This window comes from Budorcas taxicolor, chromosome 15 (assembly GCF_023091745.1).
Source record: "Budorcas taxicolor isolate Tak-1 chromosome 15, Takin1.1, whole genome shotgun sequence".
Taxonomy (NCBI): Eukaryota; Metazoa; Chordata; class Mammalia; order Artiodactyla; family Bovidae; genus Budorcas; species Budorcas taxicolor.
The window spans coordinates 23,389,042-23,413,457 of NC_068924.1; the positions used below are offsets into that span (position 1 = coordinate 23,389,042).

At 53.6% G+C, this 24,416-nt stretch overlaps 1 protein-coding gene across 1 annotated transcript; it reads left to right on the top strand.

The window, feature by feature from the left end:
• The first annotated feature begins 303 nt into the window (after positions 1-303).
• On the top strand, positions 304-15,473 carry ANKK1 (ankyrin repeat and kinase domain containing 1). The gene is given in 16 exon segments (XM_052653024.1): positions 304-369; positions 943-1,072; positions 2,021-2,185; positions 2,188-2,263; positions 7,981-8,042; positions 8,045-8,262; positions 9,836-9,987; positions 10,234-10,304; positions 10,891-11,004; positions 12,128-12,239; positions 12,484-12,536; positions 14,178-14,276; positions 14,279-14,564; positions 14,566-14,762; positions 14,765-14,854; positions 14,857-15,473. Coding segments are annotated over 16 exon segments (2,508 nt in total).
• The last annotated feature ends 8,943 nt before the right edge of the window (positions 15,474-24,416 follow it).

Consider the following 24,416-nt stretch of genomic DNA (forward strand, 5'->3'; position numbering starts at 1 on the left):
CCATTCACTATTTACTGTCTTTAAGCCTAGTCTTCTCATCCCTCACAAATAGAGAGATATTAAACCTCATAATGTTGTTGTGGATTTAAACAAGATCATATATATCAAGTATGCACAGTAGGTGAAAGAGCTACTGATCCTGGGACAAAGTTAAGGCTCAGTAGTGGCATGGTCTCCCGGCCAACCTTCAGTTCTCCACTCTGCCCACCAGAATTCACCCTGGGTGGAACGGGCAGGTCAATTGTTATGGGAAGAGCAAATGCCCCAGCTCCAGCCTGGGGTCCCTACTCACCTATCACGCCCATGCTGTTCCCCAGGAGTCTGGAAGGAGTCAAGGATTGGCTCAAAGGCAAGGCATGTCCTCCTGAGGTAGGTGGGCTCCTCAGACTTGAGGATGGTCACTCTGGGAGGTTCCCTCTGGACTCTGGCTCACCTGCCCGGTTGCAGGTGAGAAGTGACCTACCCTGCACTGCCCTGTGACGGTTCCTTTAGCACTACCTGCCCTGGACTAGCCTTGGGAGAGCCACCTGTTTAAGCACTTATAAATTTCCCTGCTCTCGGGGTCTCACAGGTGAGAGGGCAAGTCCATGGACCGAAGACCTAGAGGCACCCCCCACCCCTACTCCAGACTCAGCACCAGGTATCCTGTATCCTCACTTTATCCCCAGAGGGACCAAGGGACCTCCCACGGTGGATGCAGGGAAGGAGGAAGGAAGTAGGGAGTTAGGAGAAAGGAAGGGGAGTCCACCCAGATGTGCTTCCCTGGGCCAGCCCCTGGCCCTGCCCTTGGCTGACTCCCCACCAGGATGGCTTCCCCTCCCCCCAGCAGCCGCGTTGGCCTCTGCAGGTGCATTTCTCCCCTTCCTGCCCCAAGTCTCTGCACTGAGCCCTTGGCCTGGTTCCTCCACAGCCCCACACTGCTCTGCAGTCCTCCGCTCCCAGGTTGCCCCTCCTCCCAGAAGACGGGGACCCCAGTATGCTCGACATGCTCCCCGAGCCTCACCTCTGACCCCCACCCACACCCCAGCAACAAGCCACCCCCAGAACTGGACCAAAGAATTCACCTCCCCGGGTGAGCAATCCCAGCCCCGGCGCTCATCCCTCTGAGATTGGGGGCCAAAAGTCATGCCAGGAAAGGGAGCTCCCTGCGACAGAGGTCCAGTCCCTCACCCCAAGGGTCCTGCCCCCTTTGGGTGAACTTTTGCATGCAGAGACTGCCTAACAAAAAGTAAACAATAACAAAGGAAGCATTAACTCAGTCAGGCCAACAGATTCAGACCAGAAAATCTCCGTTACAACTTTTTTACACCGTATCTGTTATGGAGGGGTGGGTTCCAGGTCCACACACTCTACAGTGGAGACCACCAGCACAGCCCCGAACTTCTTATAAACCCTCAGGACATATAAGCTCAGACGGTAAAGCGTGGGCCTGCAATGCGGGAGACCCGGGTTCGATCCCTGGGTTGGGAAGATCCCCTGGAGAAGGCAATGGCACCCCACTCCAGTACTCTTGCCTGGAAAATCCCATGGAAGGAGGAGCCTCGTAGGCTACAGTCCATGGGGTCGCAAAGAGTAGGACATGGCTGAGCGACTTCATCTTCTTTCTTTCTTTCAGGACATATATGAGTTGCATAAAGAAATGAATCAACTTGCGCACAGAGTTAGGTCTACACCAAAGAAGACCGACTGGTCCAGCCCAGACTCGCGCTTCCAACATCAGGATGCCTTCCTCTTGCAGCCCCTGCCCAGGCTCGAGCTGAGGGGGGAAAAAAACACCACAGGCCGAGACTGAGGACGTGTTTGAGGGCGGGATGCCGGGGCGGGCCAGGGCCTCTCAGGGTGCTGCGCGGGGAGGATGCTGCGTGGGGAGGGAGCCCCCTTCCTTGACTGGGCCGCCATCGCTGCCGGGGTGCCTCAGGGCTCGGCTGGGTTTCCTCAGCCCTCACAGCGCAGGGCCGGTGTCTCCTCACTCCAGAGGGAGAAGGAGGGAGGGCCGCCGCCTGCCCAGCGCCCCCCTCAGGGGCCCGCGGCGCAGGGAGCAGCCCGGCCCGGAGCGCGCGGGGCGCCAAGAGCCCGGGCCGCGCCGACGCCGTGGCCGCGCGCGTGGAGCGGCGGCCGGGCGGCCTCCCCGCCTTCACCCGCGACGGTTTCGAGGCCGACCGGCGCCGAGGGGCGAGCGGCGGCTTCGCCGGCTGTCCCAGGCGCCGCAGCAGCGCTGGCGGACCGAGTGCGCCCTCGAGAGCTCCCCGTCCTCCCGCCCGACGCCCCCAGGCCCCCGCCTGCCTGCCCGCCCCACCCCGCTCCTTTCGCCGAGCTCTTTCAGTTCCTTTACGGGAGGGGAAACTGAGGCCCGGGAGCGAGGACCAGGCAGCCGGTCTGAGACTGAGCATGGTCCTCTCCGCCTCTGGAAACTCTGTGCAGTGGCCTGACCTCCCCCAGGCACAGCCTGCCTCTTTCCGTCGTCTCTTTAATACGCTCGACTCTGTCTGTGGGACCCAGACCTGTTTGTTGAAATCCACGGAGGTCAAAAGTGAGCAGGAACTACCGGCAAGATGCCTTTGTTCAATCCGACCTCCTGATCGGGTCTGGCCTCCTGTTTTCCAGCCTCACCTTCCCTGGGGGTGTCGGCTCTGGGTGGCCCTCTGCAGCCCTCCTACCCACCCCTGAACCCACAGGGCAGGCAGGCGGGGCTGGGCTTGCTGAGGAGCTGTGGCACTTGGCTCAGTGCTGCTCCGTGATCTGGGGGGAAGTGCCTTATCCCCTCTGGCGTGGCCCCAGACCAGCCATAGCAGGCTGGAGGGGGCTTGGAAGGTGGAGGCTGCCAGCTTACTGGCCTGAGAACCTGCCCAGCCCACTCATCTGCCAGCTCTCGCACTGGCTCCGCCAGCTGCCCAAGCCTGACATGCTACAGTCTCTGGCTCCTCCCAAGTCCCATGATACATGCTGTCGCCTCTCCCTGGCAGGCCTCCTTTTCCCTGGTTCTACCTCTCCCGCAGTGCTTCCACCCATCTCTGCCTTCCCGCTGAGATGCAGCTCCAGTCCCATTCCTACCAGACTGGCCAGTACTTGGCTGTGCACTGGCCCCTGGTGCAGCCGTGGAGGAGACACTTTGGGATGTGAAGTCTGAGATGATCACCATGTCCTCCTCCCAAGGCTCCTGGGATACCAACTGGAGGTCCTTGGGGGTGTGGGGGACAGTGTGGCATCTTTTCTGGACATTCTCTATGGTCACTAAGCAAGCTCCCAAGACACAGCCTCCCATCCCACACAGCCAAGTTCCTTCCTAGTTCCCAGACCCCTTCCTGCTTAATGAAAAAGGGCAAAATGAGACAGTCCCAGACTCACTGATCTAACTCGCTCAACATCCTGGCTTGGGAGTAGAGTCAGATTATTCTAGAATCTGCCCAGATCATTTACAGCCTTTGAAGCAAAGAGCAAGAGGAAACAGATGGCACTGATAAGACTACTCATGGGCGTTGACAGTAACCCCCATCTCAAGTCCCTTCCCAGTCCCAAAGGACTAACAGATTTATTGACAGTAATTAGCACCTGCCACCTGTCGAGTGCTCTCCTAGGAGTTTTATGAGTATGACTTCACTGGATCCTCCTTCCCTCTTTTCATTCACTTGTCCTCTTGATGAATGTTTATTGCTCACCTATTATGTGCCAGGTGCTGTGCTGGACCCTAAGATATAATGAATATGATGATGAATGCAACAGATATGCTTCCATGGTGACGCAGTGGTAAAGAATCCACCTGCCAAAGCAGGAGCCCTACATGAAAATCCAACAATGCTTATAATTTTGTTTTTGCTTATACATTTGTTATCACGCTTATAACAAATTGATAAGCGGAATGTCACAGGAACTCTTCTGCTCTTTGCGTGGGTCGATATCCTAGGGTTTGTACCCAGATACCTTTAAAAAACAAACTACCAAGTCCATTTGAGCAGTCCAGCTTATACTGAACTCATGAAAACTTAAAGCAGGGTAAGGTTTTATTGCTGAAGGAGGACATGGCAACCCACTCCAGTATTTTTGCCTGGAGAATCCCATGGACAGAGGAGCCTGGTGGGCTACAGTCTACAGGGTCACAAAGAGTCAGACACGGTTGAACAACTAAACACACAGCACACACATAGTTGATTAACAGTGTTGCGTTAGCTTCATGTTAGTTTTACGTGTTTCACTTATACACCTACATATATCTTTTCTTTTTCAAATTCTTTTCCCATTTAGATTATTGCAGATATGAATATCAAGCAGAGTTCCCTGAGCTATACAATAGGTCTTCCTTGGTTTTCTTTTTTTTTTAATTTTTTTGGATTTGGACCATTTTAAAAATCTTTATAGAATTTGTTACAATATTGCCTCTGTTTTATGTTTGGGTATTTTGGTTATCTATTTTAAATGTGTGTGCGTTGTGTGTGCTAAGTCGCTTCAGTCATGTCTGACTCTATGCGACCTTATGGACCGTAGCCCGCAGGCTCCCCTGTCCATGCAAGATTCTCCAGGCAAGAATACTGGTGTGAGTAGCCATGCACTCCTCCAAGGGGATCCTCCTGACCCAGGGATCAAACCTTCATCTTTTAGGTCTCCTGTATTGACAGGAGTGTTCTTAATCACTATCTCCACCTGGGAAGCCCACTATTTTAAATGCAGCAGTGTGTATATGTGGAGAAGGCAATGGCACCCCAACTCCAGTACTCTTGCCTGGAAAATCCCATGGATGGAGGAGCTGGGTGGGCTGCAGTCCATGGGGTCGCTAAGAGTTGGACATGACTGAGCGACTTCACTTTCACTTTTCACTTTCCACTCTCATGCATTGGAGAAGGAAATGGCAACCCACTCCTCTGTTCTTACCTGGAGAATCCCAGGGACGGGGGAGCCTGGTGGGCTGTCATTTATGGGGTCGCACAGAGTCGGACACAACTGAAGCGACTTAGCAGCAGCAGCAGCAGTGTGTATATGGGGCTTCCCAGGTGGCACTAATGGTAAAGAACTTGCCTGCCAATGCAGGAGACGTAAGAGACACAGGTTTGGTCCTTGGGTCGAGAAGATCCCCTGGAGGAGGGCACAGCAACCCTCTCCAGTGTTCTTGCCTGGAGAATCCCATGGACAGAGGAGCCTGGCGGGTTACCATCCATGGGGTCACAAAGAGTTGGACACAAATGAAGCAAATTAGCATGCAAACATGCACTGTGTATGTGTCAGTCCTAAACTCCCAATTAATTCCTTCCCCCTTCCCCCAGATTCTCGCTGTATTTTGAAGGTAGCACTGATGGGATGTGCCAAGGAGCAGCTTGTTGGAAGGAGACGAAGAGAGGAGTCCAGGAAAATCAAGATCTTTGAAGACTAGAGGGATGGAGCCCATTCACTGAGATGGAGAAGGCTGAGCGGGGAGTGGGTTTGAAGAGAGAACTGGGAGTTCAGTTTTAGACACTTTAAGTGTGAATACCCAGCTGGAGATGCTGAGGTTGCCTGGAGACACTGGGACTAGGTCTAGTGATCAAGTAACAGAACAGGAGCCTGCCTGTTCGGGAAGGACCAATCCCACGCCAAGAACAGAAAATTGCCTGTAGGCTATAGTAATAACTGATCAGTGAGATAGTAGGACCAGAAACCAGATGAAAGGGTGGGGGAGACGAGGAAAAGAGAGAGACAGTAGGTGTCGCAAACACTTTCAAGCAGTCTAGGTGTCAAGGGGAGTTGTGCACGTCCCTACTGTTCCCATTTTACAGTTAACAGACAGGCCTGGAGAGTCTGCTTGCTCAAGATCATACAGAGATGAAATTGGGATTGGAAAGCAAGGCGATGCGGCCCCAGATCCCATGTTTTGTCCACTTCATGATGGATGTCTTCTCAGTTCTTACGATCTCTAAAGGACAAGAGGAGACAGATTTTAAAACTACATTGCAGAGGTTGTTGGGGGAGGAGCGGGGAGCTCTCTGGAATAGTAGAGAAGACAATAAGACCTAAACCTGGACCGGCCAACCTGTCCAGTTGCGGGGGGTGGGGTGGGAGGGTGAGGCGCTCTGGCTGGCTTCCCAGGGAGGCCCTATGAACACATTTCCAGCAGCCTCTGACTGCAATGCCAGCGCAGCTTTGCAAATACTTTGCTTTTTTTAAAAGTGTCATTTCTCCTTAATCTTCATCCCCACCATCCCCGAACAATCTATAACAATTTGCATATTTGCTGTTCTGTGGGCATGGACAGTGAAAAGAGCGAAAGGTTTCGCACATGCTTCTTCTGTAAGGCTTTCCCTTCAGTCTTGACTTCAATTCAGCAAAGATGCCTTGTGCTATGCATGGCTGTGTGCTGTGACGAGTACAAGGAATAATTATAGTTCATCTCCAAAATGGAATCCCATACAGCCATTACAGAGCTCGCTTCTGGAGAATAATGATTCAGAACATGCTCACGCTACCCCGACAGGGAAAAGCAGGTCAGAAACAGCCCACACTCTGTGATGGCAAGGGAGAGTGGGGGAGGAAAGAGGGACAGGGAGGGAGGAGAGAGGCTTCTTGCAATGAATTGTAAAAGAATATGGTAAATTATTAACAGAGGCCAACTCTAAAAGGTTGGGTTACTGATGATTTAATTGGTAGGGGGAGGGGGGCATGCCATGTGGCTTGTGGGATCTTAGTTCCCCAATCAGGGATTGAACCTCGGTCCCACGGTGAACGTGCTGAGCGCTAACCATGGGACCGACAGGGAATTCCCTAATTTTCTTTCCTAATCCCTTGATGTTCTACAAGGTATGTGTGTGTGCATATATATACATATATATATATTTCTTTCACAATCAAAAAGGCAATAAATGATATTCGTCCATATTTTTATTGAAGTATAGTTAATTTACAAGGTTGTGTTAATTTCTGCTATACAGCGAAGTGACTCATATATATATACACACACACACATGCTTTTTCTAAATATTCTTTTCCATTATGATTTATCATAGGAGACTGAATATAGTTGTCTGTGCTATACAGTAGGACCTTATTCTCTATCCTTTTGATATATAAAAGCTTACATCTGCTAACCCAGCCTTCCACTCCATCCCTCGATGAACCCCCTTCCCCTTGGAAACCACTGGTCTGTTAACCATGTCCATGATTCTGTTTCTGTGTCATGGATAAGTTCATTTGCATCATATTTTAGGTTCCACATATAAGTGATATCATGTGCATTTGTCTTTCTCACTTCAGTTGGTGAGATAATCTCTAGCTGCATCCGTGTTGCTGCAAACGGCTTTATCCCACGTTTATGGCCGAGTAGCATTCCACTGTGTACACACACCACATCGTCTTTATCTACTCATCTGTTGATGGATATTTACGTTGCTTCCGTATCTTGCCTATTGTGGATAGTGCTGATATGAACATAGGGGTGCATGTATCTGAGTTATGGTTTTGTCTAAATATATGCTCAGGAGTGGGATTGCTGGATTGTTTGGTAGTTTTTAGCTTTTTGAGGAACCTCCATACTGCTTTCCACAGTGGCTGCACCAATTTACATTCCCACCCATAGTGTAGGAGGATTCTCTTTTTTCCACATCCTCTCCAGCACTTGCTATTTGTACACATTTTAATGATGGTCGTTCGGATTGGTGTGAGCGGGTACCTCGATAAATCTTTTAAAACAGAAGCAGGAGGCATGTTTGGTCCTCCATGGGCTCATGGTCTCCTGTGGGAGATAGACATACATAGGTAGCCAGAATAAACAGCAGGCTTTTTGTGGCCGCTTCTGTAGAATGGGCTGACTTCTAAATTCACAGACTCCTTCGCTTCCTGTTTTGTTGCTGGACCCTAATCGGAGCATCCTTTCGTATCTCTCTTTCCTCCTCCACCACCTCACAAGCTCCCAAGGGGGTCTCTGGGTCTGTGCAGCCTGGCACCAAGCCTAGTTTGTGTGTCCTGCCAGTTCCTCTTGTAAAGGGTCACCAGCTTCCATCTTTCACTCCCCTTTCTCCATAGCTCTGATGTGAATTGCCTCATTGAAGAAGCAGCCCAAATGGAGAAGATCAAGTTTCAGCACATTGTGTTTGCAGGCAGCCCCTGGGTGTTGTGATGGAGTTCATGGCCAACGGCTCCCTGGAGAAGATGCTTCCCACTCACAGCCTCGGCTGGCAGCTCAAGGTCTGCACCATCCACGAGACCAGCCTGGCCATGAACTTCCTCCACAGCATTAAGCCACCGCTGCTCCATCTGGACCTCAAGCCAGGCAACATCCTCCTGGACAGCTGCCTGCATGTCAAGGTGAGGACCCCATCTGTCCCCTGTCACTCCAGAGTCTTCTCCACTTAAGCTGGATTATCTACTGCCTGGTTGGCCTGTCAAAGAGTTCTAAGCAGCTCCCTTCATGGACAAATACTAAAGGCAGGGATCACACCTAAAGCAGATGGATGCATAGTGAAATTTGGTGCATGAAACTGCGTATCAGGATGCCTGCAATAACTCTCTTTGGGCCTCAGTCTTCCATTTCTAATGTGGACAGAATCATCTCTACCCCATTCTTTGATCCAAGTAAGGATGTGTGTAAGTGAGAGGGTCATGATGACCTTTTTTTATTTTTTTCAGTTCCTAAGACATTTTACGCTTTCCTTTCTGCCCTGGAACTTTTGCATATTCTATTTCCACTGTCAAGAACAGTGTTCCCCCAGTCCCTCCTTGTCTAGCAAAGGCCTACTCATCTTTCAGCTCTCAGCTTAAATAACACCTCCTCAGGGAAGTTTTCCTTGATCCACTCCCACATGCCTCTGTTATACAGCCTCACTGTGTCTCTTCACATTGCTAACCCCAACTGTAAGCATATAGTCATTTATGAAACTGTTTCATTAGTACCTCTATTTCCTATTTGAATAACCACTTAGGAGAGTAATGGGTGTCGGGGGCGGGGGTTCATCTTTCATAGAAGAAATTGGTTTTTTTGGCCACATTGTGTCTTCATTGTGGTTTGTGGGCTGTTTGTTGTGGCCCATGGGGGCTTTCTTTCGTTGTGGCCCGTGGGGGCTTTCTTTCGTTGTGGCCCATGGGGGCTGTCTTTCATTGTGGCCCGTGGGGGCTTTCTTTCGTTGTGGCCCGCGGGGGCTTTCTTTTGTTGTGGCCCGTGGAGGCTTTCTTTCGTTGTGCCATGCGGGCTTCTCACTGTGGACCGCTAGAGCACACAGGCTCAGTAGCTGCAGCTCGTGGGCTTAGTTTCCCCACAGCATGTGGGATCTTGGTTCCCCAACCAGAGATTAAGTTCATGTCCCCTGCATTGGAAGGTGGATTTTCAACCACTGGACCACTAGGGAAGTCCCAGTTTCATCTTTCTTATCTGCTGCCTGATTCTCAATACCCAGCCTAGTTGGAATTCAGTGAATTGGCAATTGGTATATGAATGAGTCAATGGATGGAAGCAGAGTGTGGGATAAATATATATGGTGTCAATGCTTCAGGGCCCCTGGAAGTGGGATGAACAGAAGCTCACCAAAGGCAGCAACTTTATCCATGGGTCCTTTGGGTAATGGCCACACACCTACCAAGTACTTACTGTGCACCAGGCACTGTTCTACGTGCTTTTTGTATATTTCCTTGTCTAGTGCTCATAATAGCACTACGAGTTAAGTTCTGGTATTAGTCCCACTTTCTAGATGAGGAAAGGAAGGTTCTGAGAAGGTAACTTGTCCGAGGTCATCCTGTCGTCCATGGCAGCTATGGGAGAGAGCCTGTGCTCTCAGTGGCGACACAACACTGGAAATGAGGAAGGCGGGAGGGATGAGGAACTCAGGCAGCTTTCTGGAGGCAAGACTGTATTGCCCTCCCATCCCCACCCTGGGCTTCCTTCCAGGTTTCAGACTTTGGCCTGTCCAAGAGGATGGAGCAGTCGACCCGGATGCAGTGCATCAAGAGGTCAGCTCTGCAGGGCACCCTCAGCTACAGCCCCCCTGAGATGTTTCTGGAGAGTAACAAGGGCCCAGGGCCCAAATACGACATGTACAGGTGAGCGGGAGGCGGGGCTCCAGGCCACATACCCAGCAAGTAGCTTGTTGTCACCACACTGCCTGGACCCCGAGGTGCAGAGGGCAGGACAGGGGTGACGTCTGGCCCCGCCCCGCCCATATGGGAGGAGGAGGGGTGCAGCAGGACGCCGGCCAGAGAGGCTTTGCCTGGGATTTTGTGGTCCATGGGGCCCCTCTGGCTGGATAGCCGAAGAAGTCACTTGGGGCACACATGCCCTGCCTGCAGCTTCGGGATCGTGATCTGGGAGATCCTCACTCAGAAGAAGCCGTATCCAGGTAGCAGGTGGCAGTGGCGCCGTCACATGGGGACCTGGAAGGGACTGCGGGAGGCTGGGGGTTGGTGGGGGCGGGGCAGGAGCAGGTTTATGTTGGGGACCTCACCCTCCCACCTTCCTTCCCCTGTTTCTAGAGCTCACACGTCAGTGAAAGAAAGGGCAAACTTCAGCCCAGACTATGCTTTCTGCCTCTGATTCCTTTGCTTCAAAATATTCTTTCCTGTCTCTCCCACCCCAGCCCTGCCACGGTGTCAGGTAAACAGACTGTCAGGGAACTTGGATAATCCAGCAAAGTGCAAAATCAAAGGCTATAACTAGGCCTGCCAGTCAGTCCGGCTGCCTTTGGACAGCAAAGGCGCACAGTGAGGGGCCACGGCCAGTCTTGGCCTGGGAGGGTCTGGAGCTGATCCAGAGACCCGGCTGCTCAAATCTAAGCCTCAAGTCAGCCTGCAATCTAGGTATTAACTCACTGTGCATTTATGGAGCCCCTGCTGTGTGCATGGGCAGAGCCCCAACCTCCCGCCCAGCCCCTCTGCCCCTGCCTTCCCTCACCCACACAGTCTGGGCCTCCTCTCACATGCTTCAACGTCATGACCATCATCACCAAGTGGCCACAGGCAGGCGGCCCTCCCTGCAGCCTGTCTCAGATGAGTCCCAGCAGATGGTGGACCTGATGAGGCGCTGCTGGGACCAGGAGCCCAAGAAGAGGCCCTGCTTTCCAGGTTCTCACCAGACTGACCTAGACGAGGACAGGAGAGCTGGGGTGCCCACGGGCCAGGAGAGATGACCGAAGCCCCAGGCCACTCCCAAGACTCGCAGGGAGAGCCCTGCATGGCAGTAGGGCAGAGTCTGCTCCATAGTGTGGTGGTGGCCTTCAGAGAGGCCAGGGGCAGCTGAGGACTGTGAGCTGGTCTCTTTGGCTTAATGTGTACTGTGTGGGAGGTAAATTAGAAACCCCTCACTGCCAGAAGCTAAGTGGGCCTGGCTCTGCTGCTTCTGAGTCCCCAGTTGGCCTGGGTCTTCTCAGGCTGCAGTGTCATTTAACATGTTCCCAGACCATAAGCTCACAGGCATGGATGGATGTTGCAATCATCCACTCCTCTAAGGATGGTGTAAATGCACACTTGTGTGTAAGTGTGAGCATCTTAGAGATTATCTAGTCTTGCCCTTGTGTTTTATGGGAAAGGTCTACCCTCAAAGGACTTCCCAGGGGGCATTAGTGGTAAAGAACTTGCGTGGCAATGCAGGAGACATACGAGACGTGGGTTTGATCCCTGGGCCAGGAAGATCTCCTGGAGGAGGACATGGCAACCCACTCCAATATTTGTGCCTGGAGAATCCCATGGACAGAGGATCCTGGTGGGCTACAGTCCATGGGGTCTCAAAGAGTTAGACATGACTGAAGCAATGCTCGGGTGTGCGCGCACACACACACACACCCCTCCAAGGCAGGGTCCCAGCTTGCCTGCTTCCTGATGCTCATGTGTGGGTGCCCCTAAGCCCGGGGCTGGGTTTTGGGAGGAAGTACAGGGACATGGTAGAGGGAAAAACATTTAAAACGGGGAAGAACTGCAGGCCAACCTGTGGCCTCTTTTGCTGTGTCTTTGTTGCTTGGGGACTTGCCCGTAGCTCAGATAGTAAACAATCTGCCTGCAATGCAGAAGACCCGGGTTCGATCCCTGGGTTCGGAAGATCCTCTGAAGAAGGAAATGGCAGCCCACTCCAGTATTCTTGCCTGGAGAATCCCATGGACAGAGGAGCCCGGCCGGCTCCAGTCCATGGGGTTGCAAAGAGTCGGACACGACTGAGCGCCTAACACTACACGACACTACTGCTTCTTAGCAGATACCATAGCGGAGACAGACATGCTGCTTTCGCTGTTCCAGAGTCCGGTGGCCCACCGTGAGAGGGAGGCCTTGGCCGGGAAAGTGTCCTGCGCGGCGGCCAGCCCGGGGAGGTGCGTGCGTGTGCGGGCGGGGCCTCGTCTCTGGCGGGCACTGAGGATGCACGCATGTGTGAGGCCGCCAGGCTGAGGGGCAGATGGGGACCAGACTCAGCGCATACTCTGCTGGCCAAGCCGCACAGTCACTCAGGGATACCTTTTCCTAATTTGCTCGAGGGTGCTCTGAGGGCTGGTGGTGGCCGTGGCCCAGAACCCCTGAAAAGGATGTGCCCTCCCTGACGCATGTGGGGTTACACAGGGCCCGGCCTGCAGAGGGCGCCCGCGGCTCTCCCCTGTTTTCCCGCCCTGCCCGTCAGCATCATCCCTGCTCCGCTGTCCTTACCCTCTTCACCTGGGAACCAGCCGTGAGCTAGTGCCGGGGCTCTGGGCTGAACCCACAGGGCCACTACCCTGCCTTCCCTGTGGCCCAGGGGGCAGCCGAGGCCCTGGGCCACTCTTTCTTGGGCAGGGCGTCCCCAGCTCAGGGTCTTCCCCTAGACACAGCTGGTGGTGGGCATGAGAGAGGAGGGGTCTCCTGGCTCAGGGTGGGAGGAGAGTCCTCAGAGGCGAAGGGAGGAGGCGAGGCCGACATGGACCAGAACCGCCCGGCTCTCATCTGACCTGCCCCCTGTCTTCCGGTTCCCCGGGTCTGTGAGATCTGCCAGGAGCTAACAGACTCTTGAGAGTCCATTGGACTGCAAGGAGATCCAACCAGCCCATCCTAAAGGAGATCAGTCCTGAGTGTTCATTGGAAGGACTGATGCTGAAGCTGAGACTCCAATACTTTGGCCACCTGATGCAAAGAGCTGACTCATTTGAAAAGACCCTGATGCTGGGAAAGATTGAGGGCAGGAAAAGAAGAGGACAACAGAGGATGAGATGGCTGGATGGCATCACCGACTCAACGGACATGGGTTTGGATGAACTCCAGGAGTTGGTGATGGACAGGGAGGCCTGGCATGCTGTGGTCCATGGGGTCGCAAAGAGTAGGATGTGACTGAGTGACTGAACTGAACAGACAGCGGTGAGTCCAGACAGGTCTCAGCTGGAACCCCAGAACACACAGCGGAGAAGAAAGGGGACTCAAACCATATCCTCTGCCATCTTCCCTGGCCTACCCTCCTCTCAGGCCTGGAGTCTGTGTTCCTTCTCTGGGCACCTGGCCCTGAGTTCCAGAAATGCCCGTGCCCCTGGGGGGCCTGGCTCTGCTTCCCCTTCAGGACTGTGTTCTTTTGAGGCTGGACTCCTCCATCCCTGGCCTGGGAAAAGGGAACATCCGTTTTCAATTCTGGTGCCATAATGGAATTTTTTGAGGGAATGAAAGAGTACCTGATGTCTGAGCCACCCTAGAATAATTGACTCAGAATCTCTTGTGGTTTGGTCTGAGCAGTGATTTTGTTTGTGGGTTTTTTTTGTTTTATTTTTTTTTCGTTTTGGAAATTGTTGCTTTTAATTCTAATACACCACTGGGTAAATCAGGAAGAAATGGGTCCCTGAGTGCCTAGGGAAGAATTCACATCACAGAGTGCCACCGCAAATTTATCTTCAATTTGCATCTATTTACTTTGTGCCAGGCACTTCTCCAGAAGTTCATACCTACAGGATTTGTCTTCACGGTAGTAGCACAAGGTGGACATTGCTTGTGTCCTCCTGAGGGATCAGGACCCCCAGGCTCAAAGAGGCAGAGAGCACGTGGTGCTAAGGGGTGGAGTCAGGGTTTACTTCTGGACTGGCCTCTTTTCGCTTCATCCTTATAGTAAGAACTTCCAGACTCAGCTGCTGTCAAGGGCAGTGGAGCCTGAGCAGAGATCCAGGACCTAGGGAAAGGACCCCCACTCACCCATCCAGGAAACTCTGTTCCTGGATGGTACTTCCAGGAGATAGGGGGATGGCTGAGGTGACCCCTGGACAAAGTCAGAGGTCCTTTTCTCAATCTCGTCTTCCTCCCAGCAGACTCAGGAGACTATTTGAAGCGGGTCCTACGTCTCTCAGACAGTGAGAGCCTGGTCCCTAGCGATGAGCAGGTGTACATCTATGAGAACAAGGTCACCCCCTCCACTTCCTGGTGGCCTGGGGCCTCCTGGAGGGGGTGAGGCTGCTGCTGGCCCACGAGGTGGACGCGGACCGCCAGACAGCCTGCGGCTACACGCCCCTCCTTATCGCTGCCCAGGACCAGCAGGACGACTTCTGCACCCCGCTCCTGGAGCACAGCGCCGACGCCCACCTGGCAGATGAGGACAGCTGGGCCCCCTTGCGCTTTGCAGCCCAGAATGGGGACGACCACTCTGCCCATCTGCTCCTGGACCAAGAGACCTGCGTGATGCCCAGGAGCACGAGGGGTAGACCCACTCCACCTGGCTGCACAGAACAACCCTGAGAATGTGGCCTGGCTTCTGGTCTCCCATCAAGCTGACCCCAACCTGCAAGAGGCTGAGGGCAAGACCCCTCTCCACGTGGCCGCCTACTTTGGCCACATCAGCCTGGTCAAGCTGCCGACAGCCCAGGGGGTGGAGTTGGATGCTCGGCAGAGAAACCTAAGAGGCCACTGCACCTCACAGTGGAGAGAAGCAAAGTGAGGGCCACCCAACATCTGTTAGAAAGTGGGGCGGCCCCTGATGCCCTCGACCAGAGCACAGCCCACTGCCCGCTGCGGGTGCCAGGGGCAAGTACCTTATCTGCAAGATGCTGCTCAGGTATGGGGCCATCCTGGAGCTGCCGACCCAGCAGGGCTGGACACCCCCGCATCTAGCAGCCTACAAGGGCCACCTGGAGATCATCCACCTGCTGGCTGAGAGCCAGGCAGACGTGGGGGCTCCTGGAGGCATGAACTGGATCCCCCTGCACCTGGCTGCCCACCACAAGGCGGAGGTGGTGGTGTCCACCCTGCTGAAATGTGGGGCTGACTGCAATGCAGCCGAGCAGTCAGGCTGGACACCCCTTCACCTAGCAGTCCAGAGGGGGACCTTCCTGAGCATCACCCACCTCCTGGAGCACCGTGCAGATGTCCATGCCTGCAATAAGGTGGGCTGGACCCCCGCCCATCTGGCCGCCCTGAAGGGAAACATGGCCATCCTCAAAGTGCCGGTCAAGGCTGGCACCCAGCTCGACATCCAGGAAGGGGTTGGTTGCACACCCCTGCAGCTGGCCCTCCAGAGCCAGAAGCAGGACATTGTCGCCTTCCCAGAGGGCAGGGAGCCCTCACTGGCCATTCTGGGCAGAGCTGAGCCGGGAGCCCAGATGGAAATTTAGACCAGGGTCTCCTTTCCTGTAAGGAGTAGAGGCTGCTGGAAGTGAACCTGGGCTTCTGGCAAGGCCCCTTCCCTGTGCTTGCCACCTGCCCCTTTGATCTTGAGAGGAGACAGGAACCTGGTCCCCTGGGTGGTGGAGGGGCAGGGAGATTGTAGCTGCGGAAGGGGCCCCTGGCTGGAGACCTCCTTTCAGCCCCTCCTCCATGTGTATCTCGAGCAGACTCTCAGCCTGCTCCTCGCTGCACCCAGACTCAAGCCCCCACAGTGAGTTCCCTCTATTCCCAGATTCCTTCCACCTTTAATCACTTGCCTCCGAACTCGCAGAAGCCCTTGCATCCTGGAACTCTCTCTGAAGAAGGAGGGAGGCACGGAGAAGAGGGAAGCACTCCCTCCCAGCTCATGTCTGTGTGACTAGGGCAGGGTCAGGACAGACAGACGCATGTGTTTGTGGAAGGGCAGGTGCTAAAAGTTCAGAGGAAATGTCCGCTTCCGGCTGAGAGCCCTAGCCAGCCCCTGTTGCTGCACTGACCGCCTCCCTGGCAGCCCTGGTCCCAGCGCCCAGGTCTGCTGTACAGTGTCTTGTGGGGGATGGGAGCTTCTCATGAGTGATCCTACATGGGCGTTGGTCCCTGTCCCCCCAGCCTCACCCTCACTCTGTCCAGTTAAATGACCAAGTTTGAATCTCACTTCAATTAAGCTGTGTTTCTGAGTAACTCCCAAGAAGTAGATGGAGCTATGAGTCCAGGTTGGATATGGGGGCCAGTAGTGTTAATACGGGGTGTGTGTGTGTGTGTGTGTGTGTGCACATGTGTGGTGAGTGTACGACGTGTATGTGTGAGTTCCCACCAGGGAGGAGGCAGAACGCAGGTGCTGGGAGGTGGAGGGGTGCTGATGTCACCTGGGGGGTGGTGATGTCATCTGGGGGCGGGGTGGTGATGTCACCTGGGGTGGGGGGTGATGTCACCTGGGCTCGGTGTGGAGCTCACTGGGCAGGGACTTCCTCCTGGGAAGCGGCTCAGGGAGCTCTGTCCTGCCCCTGTCAGCTGCCTGGCCTGGCCTGCTGGTTGGAGCAGGGCTGGGACTGCTCACACTAGCCTTGTGTGACCCAGCCTAGGCTCGCAGCCAGTGGCTTCTGTTTCCTCTCTGGCTCTGCTAGGGCTGGCCCACTGTTGGGAGGGGTTGGGGCAGGACTGTGGGTGGCGGTAGGGGTGCCCTACGGGTCCTATCCAGCTCCTTTCTCCCTCTTCATGATGCTGGAGCATCCCCTCCAACTCAAAAAGTCTTAGTCGCTCAGTTGTGTCTGGCTCTTTGAGACCCCATGGACAGTAGCCCACCAGGCTCCTCCATCCATGGGATTTTTCCAGGCAAGAATCCTGGAGTGGGTGGCCATTTCCTTCTCCAAGGGATCTTCCTGACCCAGGAATGGAACCCGGGGCTCCTGCATTGCAGGCAGGCTCTTTACTGTCTGAGCTACCAAGGAAAGTGAAAGTGAAGTCGCTCAGTCGTGTCTGACTCTTTGCGACCTGTGGACTGTAGCCCACCAAGCTCCTCCATCCATGGGATTCTCCAGGCAAGAATACTGGAGTGGGTTGCCATTTCCTTCTCCAAGGAAGCCCCTTCCAACTCAAGGATGTTTGCAATTGTCAGAGAAGAGAACATCTTCCACCCTAAATGAAACGGGAGGGGAGAGGGCCGAGCACAACATTTAAAAGAATGACATAACCTGAGGACACGCCATTAACATTGAAACCAAATGGGTCCAAGATGGCAGAAGAGCCAACTTCCACTAAACCTTGAGCCTCAATATAGGCTTATGGTAACACATCAGCAAGCTAAGTGACATACCCACCTGATGTACCCTGACGTTCTGAGGCCAACCATCAAAGAGCAGGTGGCAGCCCAATTCCTGGAAATCACTCACCCCAACTCCTTCCCAAAATAGTTGGAATACTCTGCCTACTCATTAGCCTATGAAATTACCCAGCCTTAAAACTAACCATGCCCCCGTATCCAACCTGGACATTTTGAGGCCGCTCTCACCTTCAGAGATGACCCACACTCTGTCTGTGGAGTGTAAGTGGGCCTGGTTGGTTGAAGTCCCGATCTGAGCTATGTGGTTTCACAACCCCTAACGAGTTACAACCCAGGCCTGCCTTTGAGTGTCCCCCTCGTGGGCTGCGGCAGTGCCATTGGCACCAGAGGTGGAGCAGAGGACACCTGTCTGTCCCATGCACATGCCGAGTGCAGGCGTCCTCTCTAGCAATGCTGGCAGCAATGTGTCTCCTGCACTGTGGTCTCTGGATCGTGGTACCAGCCTCACGGGCCCTGGACACTTCACCCCACACAAACCACAGTCTACCGCAGAGAGCCCTGGGAGCTGCTTTGAAAGGGGTTGTGCCCTGGAACACAGGTTATAAATCAAGCCTGCATATTAGCACCTCCTGGGTGAGGTGTGCAGGGTGAGGAGGAATGTAAGAGTTTTTTAAAAACCTGGCCCCACCCTTGAGCAGTTAAACCAGAACTGACCCCACCCTAAACCAGTTAAACCTAAACCAGGGTGGTGGTGGTTTAGTCGCTAAGTTATGTCAACTCTTGGGATCCCATGGACTGTAGCCTGCTAAGGCTACCTCTGTCTATGGGATTCTCCAGGTGAGAATACTGGAGCGGGCTGCCATTTAGTTCTCGAGAAGATCTTCCCTACCCAGAAATTGAACCCGGGTCCCCTGCATTGCAGGCAGATTCTTTACTGACTGAGCTATGCCCTGATGTAAGGGCATATTAGATCTAAGGGCATCTAAGGGTATTAGCTTTGGCATAGTCAATAAAGCAGAAATAGATGTTCTGTGTGGATCATAAGACACTGTGGAAAATTCTGAAACAGATGGGTATACCAGACCACCTGACCTGCCTCTTGAGAAATCTATGCAGGTCAGGAAGCAACAGTTAGAACTGGACATGGAACAACAGACTGGTTCCAAATAGGAAAAGGAGTACATCAAGGCTATATAGTGTCACCCTGCTTATTTAACTTCTATGCAGAGTACATCATGAGAAACGCTGGGCTGGAAGAAACACAAGCTGGAATCAAGATTGCCGGGAGAAATATCAATCACCTCAGATATGCAGATGACACCACCCTTATGGCAGAAAGTGAAGAGCAACTAAAAAGCCTCTTGATGAAAGTGAAAGAGGAGAGTGAAAAAGTTGGCTTGAAGCTCAACATTCAGAAAATGAAGATCATGGCATCTGGTCCCATCACTTCAAGGGAAATAGATGGGGAAACAGTGGAAACAGTGTCAGACTTTATTTTGGGGGCTCCAAAATCACTGCAGATGGTGATTGCAGCCATGAAATTAAAAGACGCTTACTCCTTGGAAGAAAAGCTATGACCAACCTAGATAGCATATTCAAAAGCAGAGACATTACTTTGCTGACTAAGGTCTGTCTAGTCAAGGCTATGGTTTTTCCAGTGGTCATGTATGGATGTGAGAGTTGGACTGTGAAGAAGGCTGAGCGCCGAAGAATTGATGCTTTTGAACTGTGGTGTTGGAGAAGACTCTTGAGAGTCCCTTGGACTGCAAGGAGATCCAACCAGTCCATCCTAAAGGAGATCAGCCCTGGGATTTCTTTGGAAGGACTGATGCTAAAGCTGAAACTCCAATACTTTGGCCACCTCATGCAAAGAGTTGACTCATTGGGAAAGACTCTGATGCTGGGAGGGATTGGGGGCAGGAGGAGAAGGGGACGACCGAGGATGAGATGGCTGGATGGCATCACTGACTTGATGGACGTGAGTCTGAGTGAACTCCGGGAGTTGGTGATGGACAGGGAGGCCTGGCGTGCTGCAATTCATGGGGTCGCAAAGAGTCGGACACAACTGAGCGACTGAACTAAACTGAAGGTATTAGCTGGAGGATAGCCAAGGCTGAGGATAACCGCCAGGGGGCGTCCTGTGGTTTTTCTGTGCTCTTAGCATCACCACTGGCCACCAGCCCAGGATGGTGGTCTTTTCCTCTCCTGGTTGGAAAAGTGGGGACCCTGGGGACTGGGACAGGGCTGCACTCAGTGGACTGTTCCATCTGCCTGCTCCCTGCTGGCTGCCTGCCCCATCCTCCTTGGGCAAAACTTGTAGTTTCAAATGCCCCTGGGAGTTGTGTCTCTTCTAGAACATGCTGGAGCAAGAAGAGGGAAAGAGGGCACATGATGCTCTTTGTTTCTCCTCACACCTTGAGGTCTGAGTTTAGCTCCACGCCTAGAATTCTGCACAAGCCAGAGAAGGGGTGTGGGGCTTCATGTTCAAAGCCAAGTGACCTCAGATCAATAGTCAGGAGGGAGCCACGGAAGGGCAGTAGCGTCTGGCTTATCCTATTGGGAAGAGTCTGAGAGACTTTGAAGAACCATGTTAGAAAAAGTAAATGGTTTCTTCTTTTTTTTTTTTTTGCTAACAGGACTATCCCTAGGATTCACTTCAGCTTTGATGATCCCAGGGTCTAAATGGTGATTCCCCAGACCCTTGCTTTCTCTACTGTCTTCCTCCAAGACATAATGGAGTTTGCAGTGTCAGGCCAGCTCCAGCCAATACAGCCCTCTCGTTGCCTACTAGCACCTTCTTCTCCCTTCCCGAGCCATCCCAAGCCAGACAGACACAGACCCTACAGACACACACGGCTTCTACCCTTAGTGCCATTTCAGCACAGCTGCCTTCTAGAGGTTTCCTAGGGACATTTAGAATTGGATTTTACTAAGGCCCTTGAGATTCCCAAGGAGAGGATCTCAGTTGAATTCCAAACCTGTTTAGGGGAGACTGGGAAGGAGGAGGATAGGAACCTTTGATTTCCTACTGTACATTTCCACGCGGGGGTCCTACAGACCCTTAAAGTCAGTGTCCCAAACGGAACCCCCACAAGCCCTACTCCTTGCCCTTGTCCCTCACTTAGTTGTTCAGTCACTGAGTCGTGTCTGACTCTTTGCGGCCCGTGGACTGCAGCACGCCAGGCTTCCCCATCCTTCACTATCTCCCAAGGTTTGCTCAAACTCATGTCCATTAGATGGATGTGCCATTGAGTCATTTAGTCGTGGGGACCCCAGCCCCCAGTCTAGGAGTCTTTCTAGACCAGCACTGTCCAACGGAACTTTCCAGGAGAACAGAAATAATCCGTGTCTGCCACTAACTCCACGTGCTGCTGAGCACTTGAAATGTGGCTGATGCAACTGAGGGATCTGATTTTTAATTTTGATCTGTTAAATTTGAGCAGCCACCTGTGGCTGGTGCACAGACAGGGGGGTCTACCCTCCTCTCCCTCTCCCCTCACCCCCCACCACCCAATCAGTCACTAAGCTCACCAAGAAGGGCTTTCTGGGAGCTGCAATGTTGGAGGACGACAAGGACATAGCAGACAAGGGGCAAGGTCTGGACGAGTCTGAGGAGAGACTTTGAAGAACCATGTTAGAAAAAATAAATGGTTTTTTTTTTTTTTTTTTTTTGCTCCTATTGTCCCACAAATGGCGAGGATCCCACAGAGATGCAAACAGGACTATCCCTAGGATTCACTTCAGCTTTGATGATCCCAGGGCCGGGGACCCCAGAGGCCGGGGAATGTGAAAGAGCAACGGACCTGTCTGTGGGTGTGGACAGCCCAGCGGAAGAGCAATTGGCAGGCGAGAGGGTGGGCACTTCACGGGGAGACCTTGACACCCTCCCTAATTCCAGAGCTGGGACTCAGTGTGCGGGGGAGTTGGGAGCTGCGGTCACTCCGCCGAGAAGGAGGATCCCATCAGAACAAACCGTGTCTTCCAAAGACCCCTCACCACATGTAGGAGGAGGGAAACGGTGATGGAGAAGGGAGTCCTCCTGTGAAGGGCCTTGGAGTCTGGCAGAGCTGCGGTGGATTCTTTTTAAAAAAAAAAATTTATTTATTTGACTGCACTGGGTCTTAGTTGCAGCATGTGGGATCTAGTTCCCTGACCAGGGATTGAACCTGGGCCCTCTGCATTAGGAGCACAGTCTTAGCCACTGGACCGCCAGGGGAGTCCCTGGGGTGGGTTCTTTACCTAGACTCTGAGCGCTGCCTCCCTCTTTGTAACACGTATTGTTGAGGCGGTGAAATGAGAGGATGCACGTCACCAGTTTGTACCGGGGCTCCCTTCCTTTTCTTCTCCTCTGTTGCTCTGGTCCCCCCTTTTCTCCTGGTCATTTTGTTTACCTACTCACTACTCTCTGCCCAGACAATCCTCAACACCACTGCTTAAGCCAATACATCCCCCCCCACCCCCCCACCCACCAAGGGGAGCCCTGGGAGATGAAAGTGAAAGTGAAAGTCACTCAGTCGTGTCTGACTCTGCGACTCTATGGACTATACAATTGATGGAATTCTCCAGGCCAGAATATGGGAGTGGGTAGCCTTTCCCTTCTCCAGGGGATCTTCCCAACCCAGGGATAGAACCCAGGTCTCCCGCATTGCAGGCGGATTCTTTACCAGCTGAGCCACCAGGGAAGCCCAAGACTACTGGAGTGGATAGCCTATCCCTGCTCCAGGGAGTCTTCCCAACCCAGGAATTGAACCGGGGTCTCCTGCATTGCAGGCGGATTCTTTACCAGCTGAGCTATCAGGGAAGCCCCACCCTGGGAGATGGCACTACCTGTCTAGCTGTCCCAGAGACGCTGATGGTTTGTTCTGCCTGGGAGGCCTCCTGTGCTGGAAAGAGTGATCCCTCAGGGGGCTTCTCCAGGTTGTGGGGCTAGGAGCCCAGAAGGAGCAGAGGGGTTGGCAAGCTGTATTAATAGGAGTTAAAGGCAGGGAGGAAGTCCAGACTGACTGTGGGAACCAGTCCCCAGGTGCAGCATCTGTGTAACTTCACACCGCAGTCACGGGGGTTCCCCCAGGGACCAACGGAAAAAGCCTGGGGCTGAAAAGACACCCTAGAAGTATCAGAGGAGACTGGAAGACTGTCCCACCAAAGCCAACTGGGGAGGGTGGAGCCCCATGAAAGAATAATGGGCTGGACGGAGGACGGGGCTGGTCTCCAGCCTGTGGCCGGGAGTTGGGGCATGGGGTACAGCCAGTGGGCAGAGCACCAGAGGGGCCTCGGGTCTCCCTGAGCACAGGAACAGCATCTCTGGTCCTCTGCTCAAGACCATTCACCGCCTTCCTTCCCCCACCAGCACCCATAGAACACAACTCCAGCGGGGGCTCCAGCACCCCAGGCCGGCGTGCCTCAGGCGCTCCAGCTGGTCCTGCCACTGTGCTCACAAGCCCAGGCCCACTCCACGCCCCTTCCCCTCATGGTCCCGGGCCCTTCTCTTCCCAGTGTGGGTCAGAGGCCTACCGATCATCTTTCAAGACCCACCTCACCTGCCCCTGCCTGCAAAGACTTCTCTGATTGCCTGGCTGGAGACAAGTCACTCTGTCCCAACGCTCCCTAGAGCGAGGTTCCTGCCTGGGCGTGAGCCCATCACTGCATCTGCTTATTTCTGCATTCTATTAATACCTGCTCCTTCCTCCACACTCCATCCATGCCTGCTGGATCAGATACAGGCAGCAGGGTTGTTGCTGTAACTGAAGGGATGGCAGTAGCTGCCAGGCAGGGCTGAGGTGGGGAGGGAAGCTCTGGGGGGCTGGGTAGGGGAAAGACCATGGGCTTTGAAGCTGGGCCATCCACTAGCATATGATTTTGTGTGTGTGTCAGTCACTGAGTCATACCTGACTCTTTGCGACCCCATGGACTGTAGCCCGCCAGGCTCCTCTGTCCATGGGATGTCCCAGGCAAGAAGACTGCAGTGGGCTGCCATGCCCTCCTCCAGGGAATGACACCAGCCTGTGCCCTTCGGCCACTGAAACTTTCTTCGACTTGGCTGCCTAATCTAACAGCTTATCTGCTGCTTATCTAACTGGCTTGTGATAATAATCAGATGCCCTGTGGTCAAAGGGCAGATCTGTTAGTAAGCACTCAGCAGATTATTTACTTGCAATTTCTCCAGAGTTTCTGCAGAGTCAGAGGAATTTTTCTCTTGGAAGAGGTCACCAACAACCCAGCCTTCTGCAGTGTTTTGTCAAGGATACTCTTGGAAGGAGCTGACTACTTTTCTTTGCCAGTCCATCCAGAGGAGGAAAGGGTGGCTCTCCTTCAGCACCTTGGGGTGGGCTGTGACCCTGAGACCCCTCGCAACACACCTAAAGTAGTGTCAGGCCAGCTGGAGGGCAGGGCAAGCCTCAGCAGTGGGTCGTGGCGCTTGACACACATCTGTGAAGCCCCAGGAGACGTACAAGGGCTTCCATGTCAGCAAAGTAAGGCGGCCATGCCTGCATCTACCAGGAGAGGGAAGGGTCCAGGGTTCTGACATTCCAGTGCGCAGAGGCACAGCGTGAGGGCTCACCCTGCTCCATGGATGAAGAGAGAACTGCAGAGGGTGCGGGATGGGGCAGGGGAAGCGATTTGGACGTGAGACTGAGAATGGCCCGGGGAAGGGGTGTCCCTGCTTTGGGCTTTTTGGCTCTGGAACCCAGAGCAGCACCTGCTGTGGGAAGAACGAGACCACCAAACTTGTCTCCTCCAGGCAATTCCCTTTCTCTCTTGCCCATGCCATCCTTTCCGCGTCCTGGATGCAGCTCGGAGCCTGACCTCCACAGACTACACTCATGGGGCCAATAGGACAGTGTTTGCAGTTGAACCCGGTCAGGAAAACCCTACGAAAGAAGCCCCCTGCCTCTCCCATGTCCCAGGTGGTACCACCTCCCTCCCCGCCACTCCCGCCTTCCTCTTCAGCATCTGACTCCCAGCTTCTGACCCTGAGGATCCGGGGCGTTGGGGGGTGTGGGGGGCTGCCCTCCTCTCTCCAGCCTCACACACACATCTCCAGACAGAGCCCCGGGTGAAGATGGCAGAAAGCACAACCGAGTGTGGTGGGCACGCAGCATTTTCTGTGGATTCAGAGCTGCATGGTTCC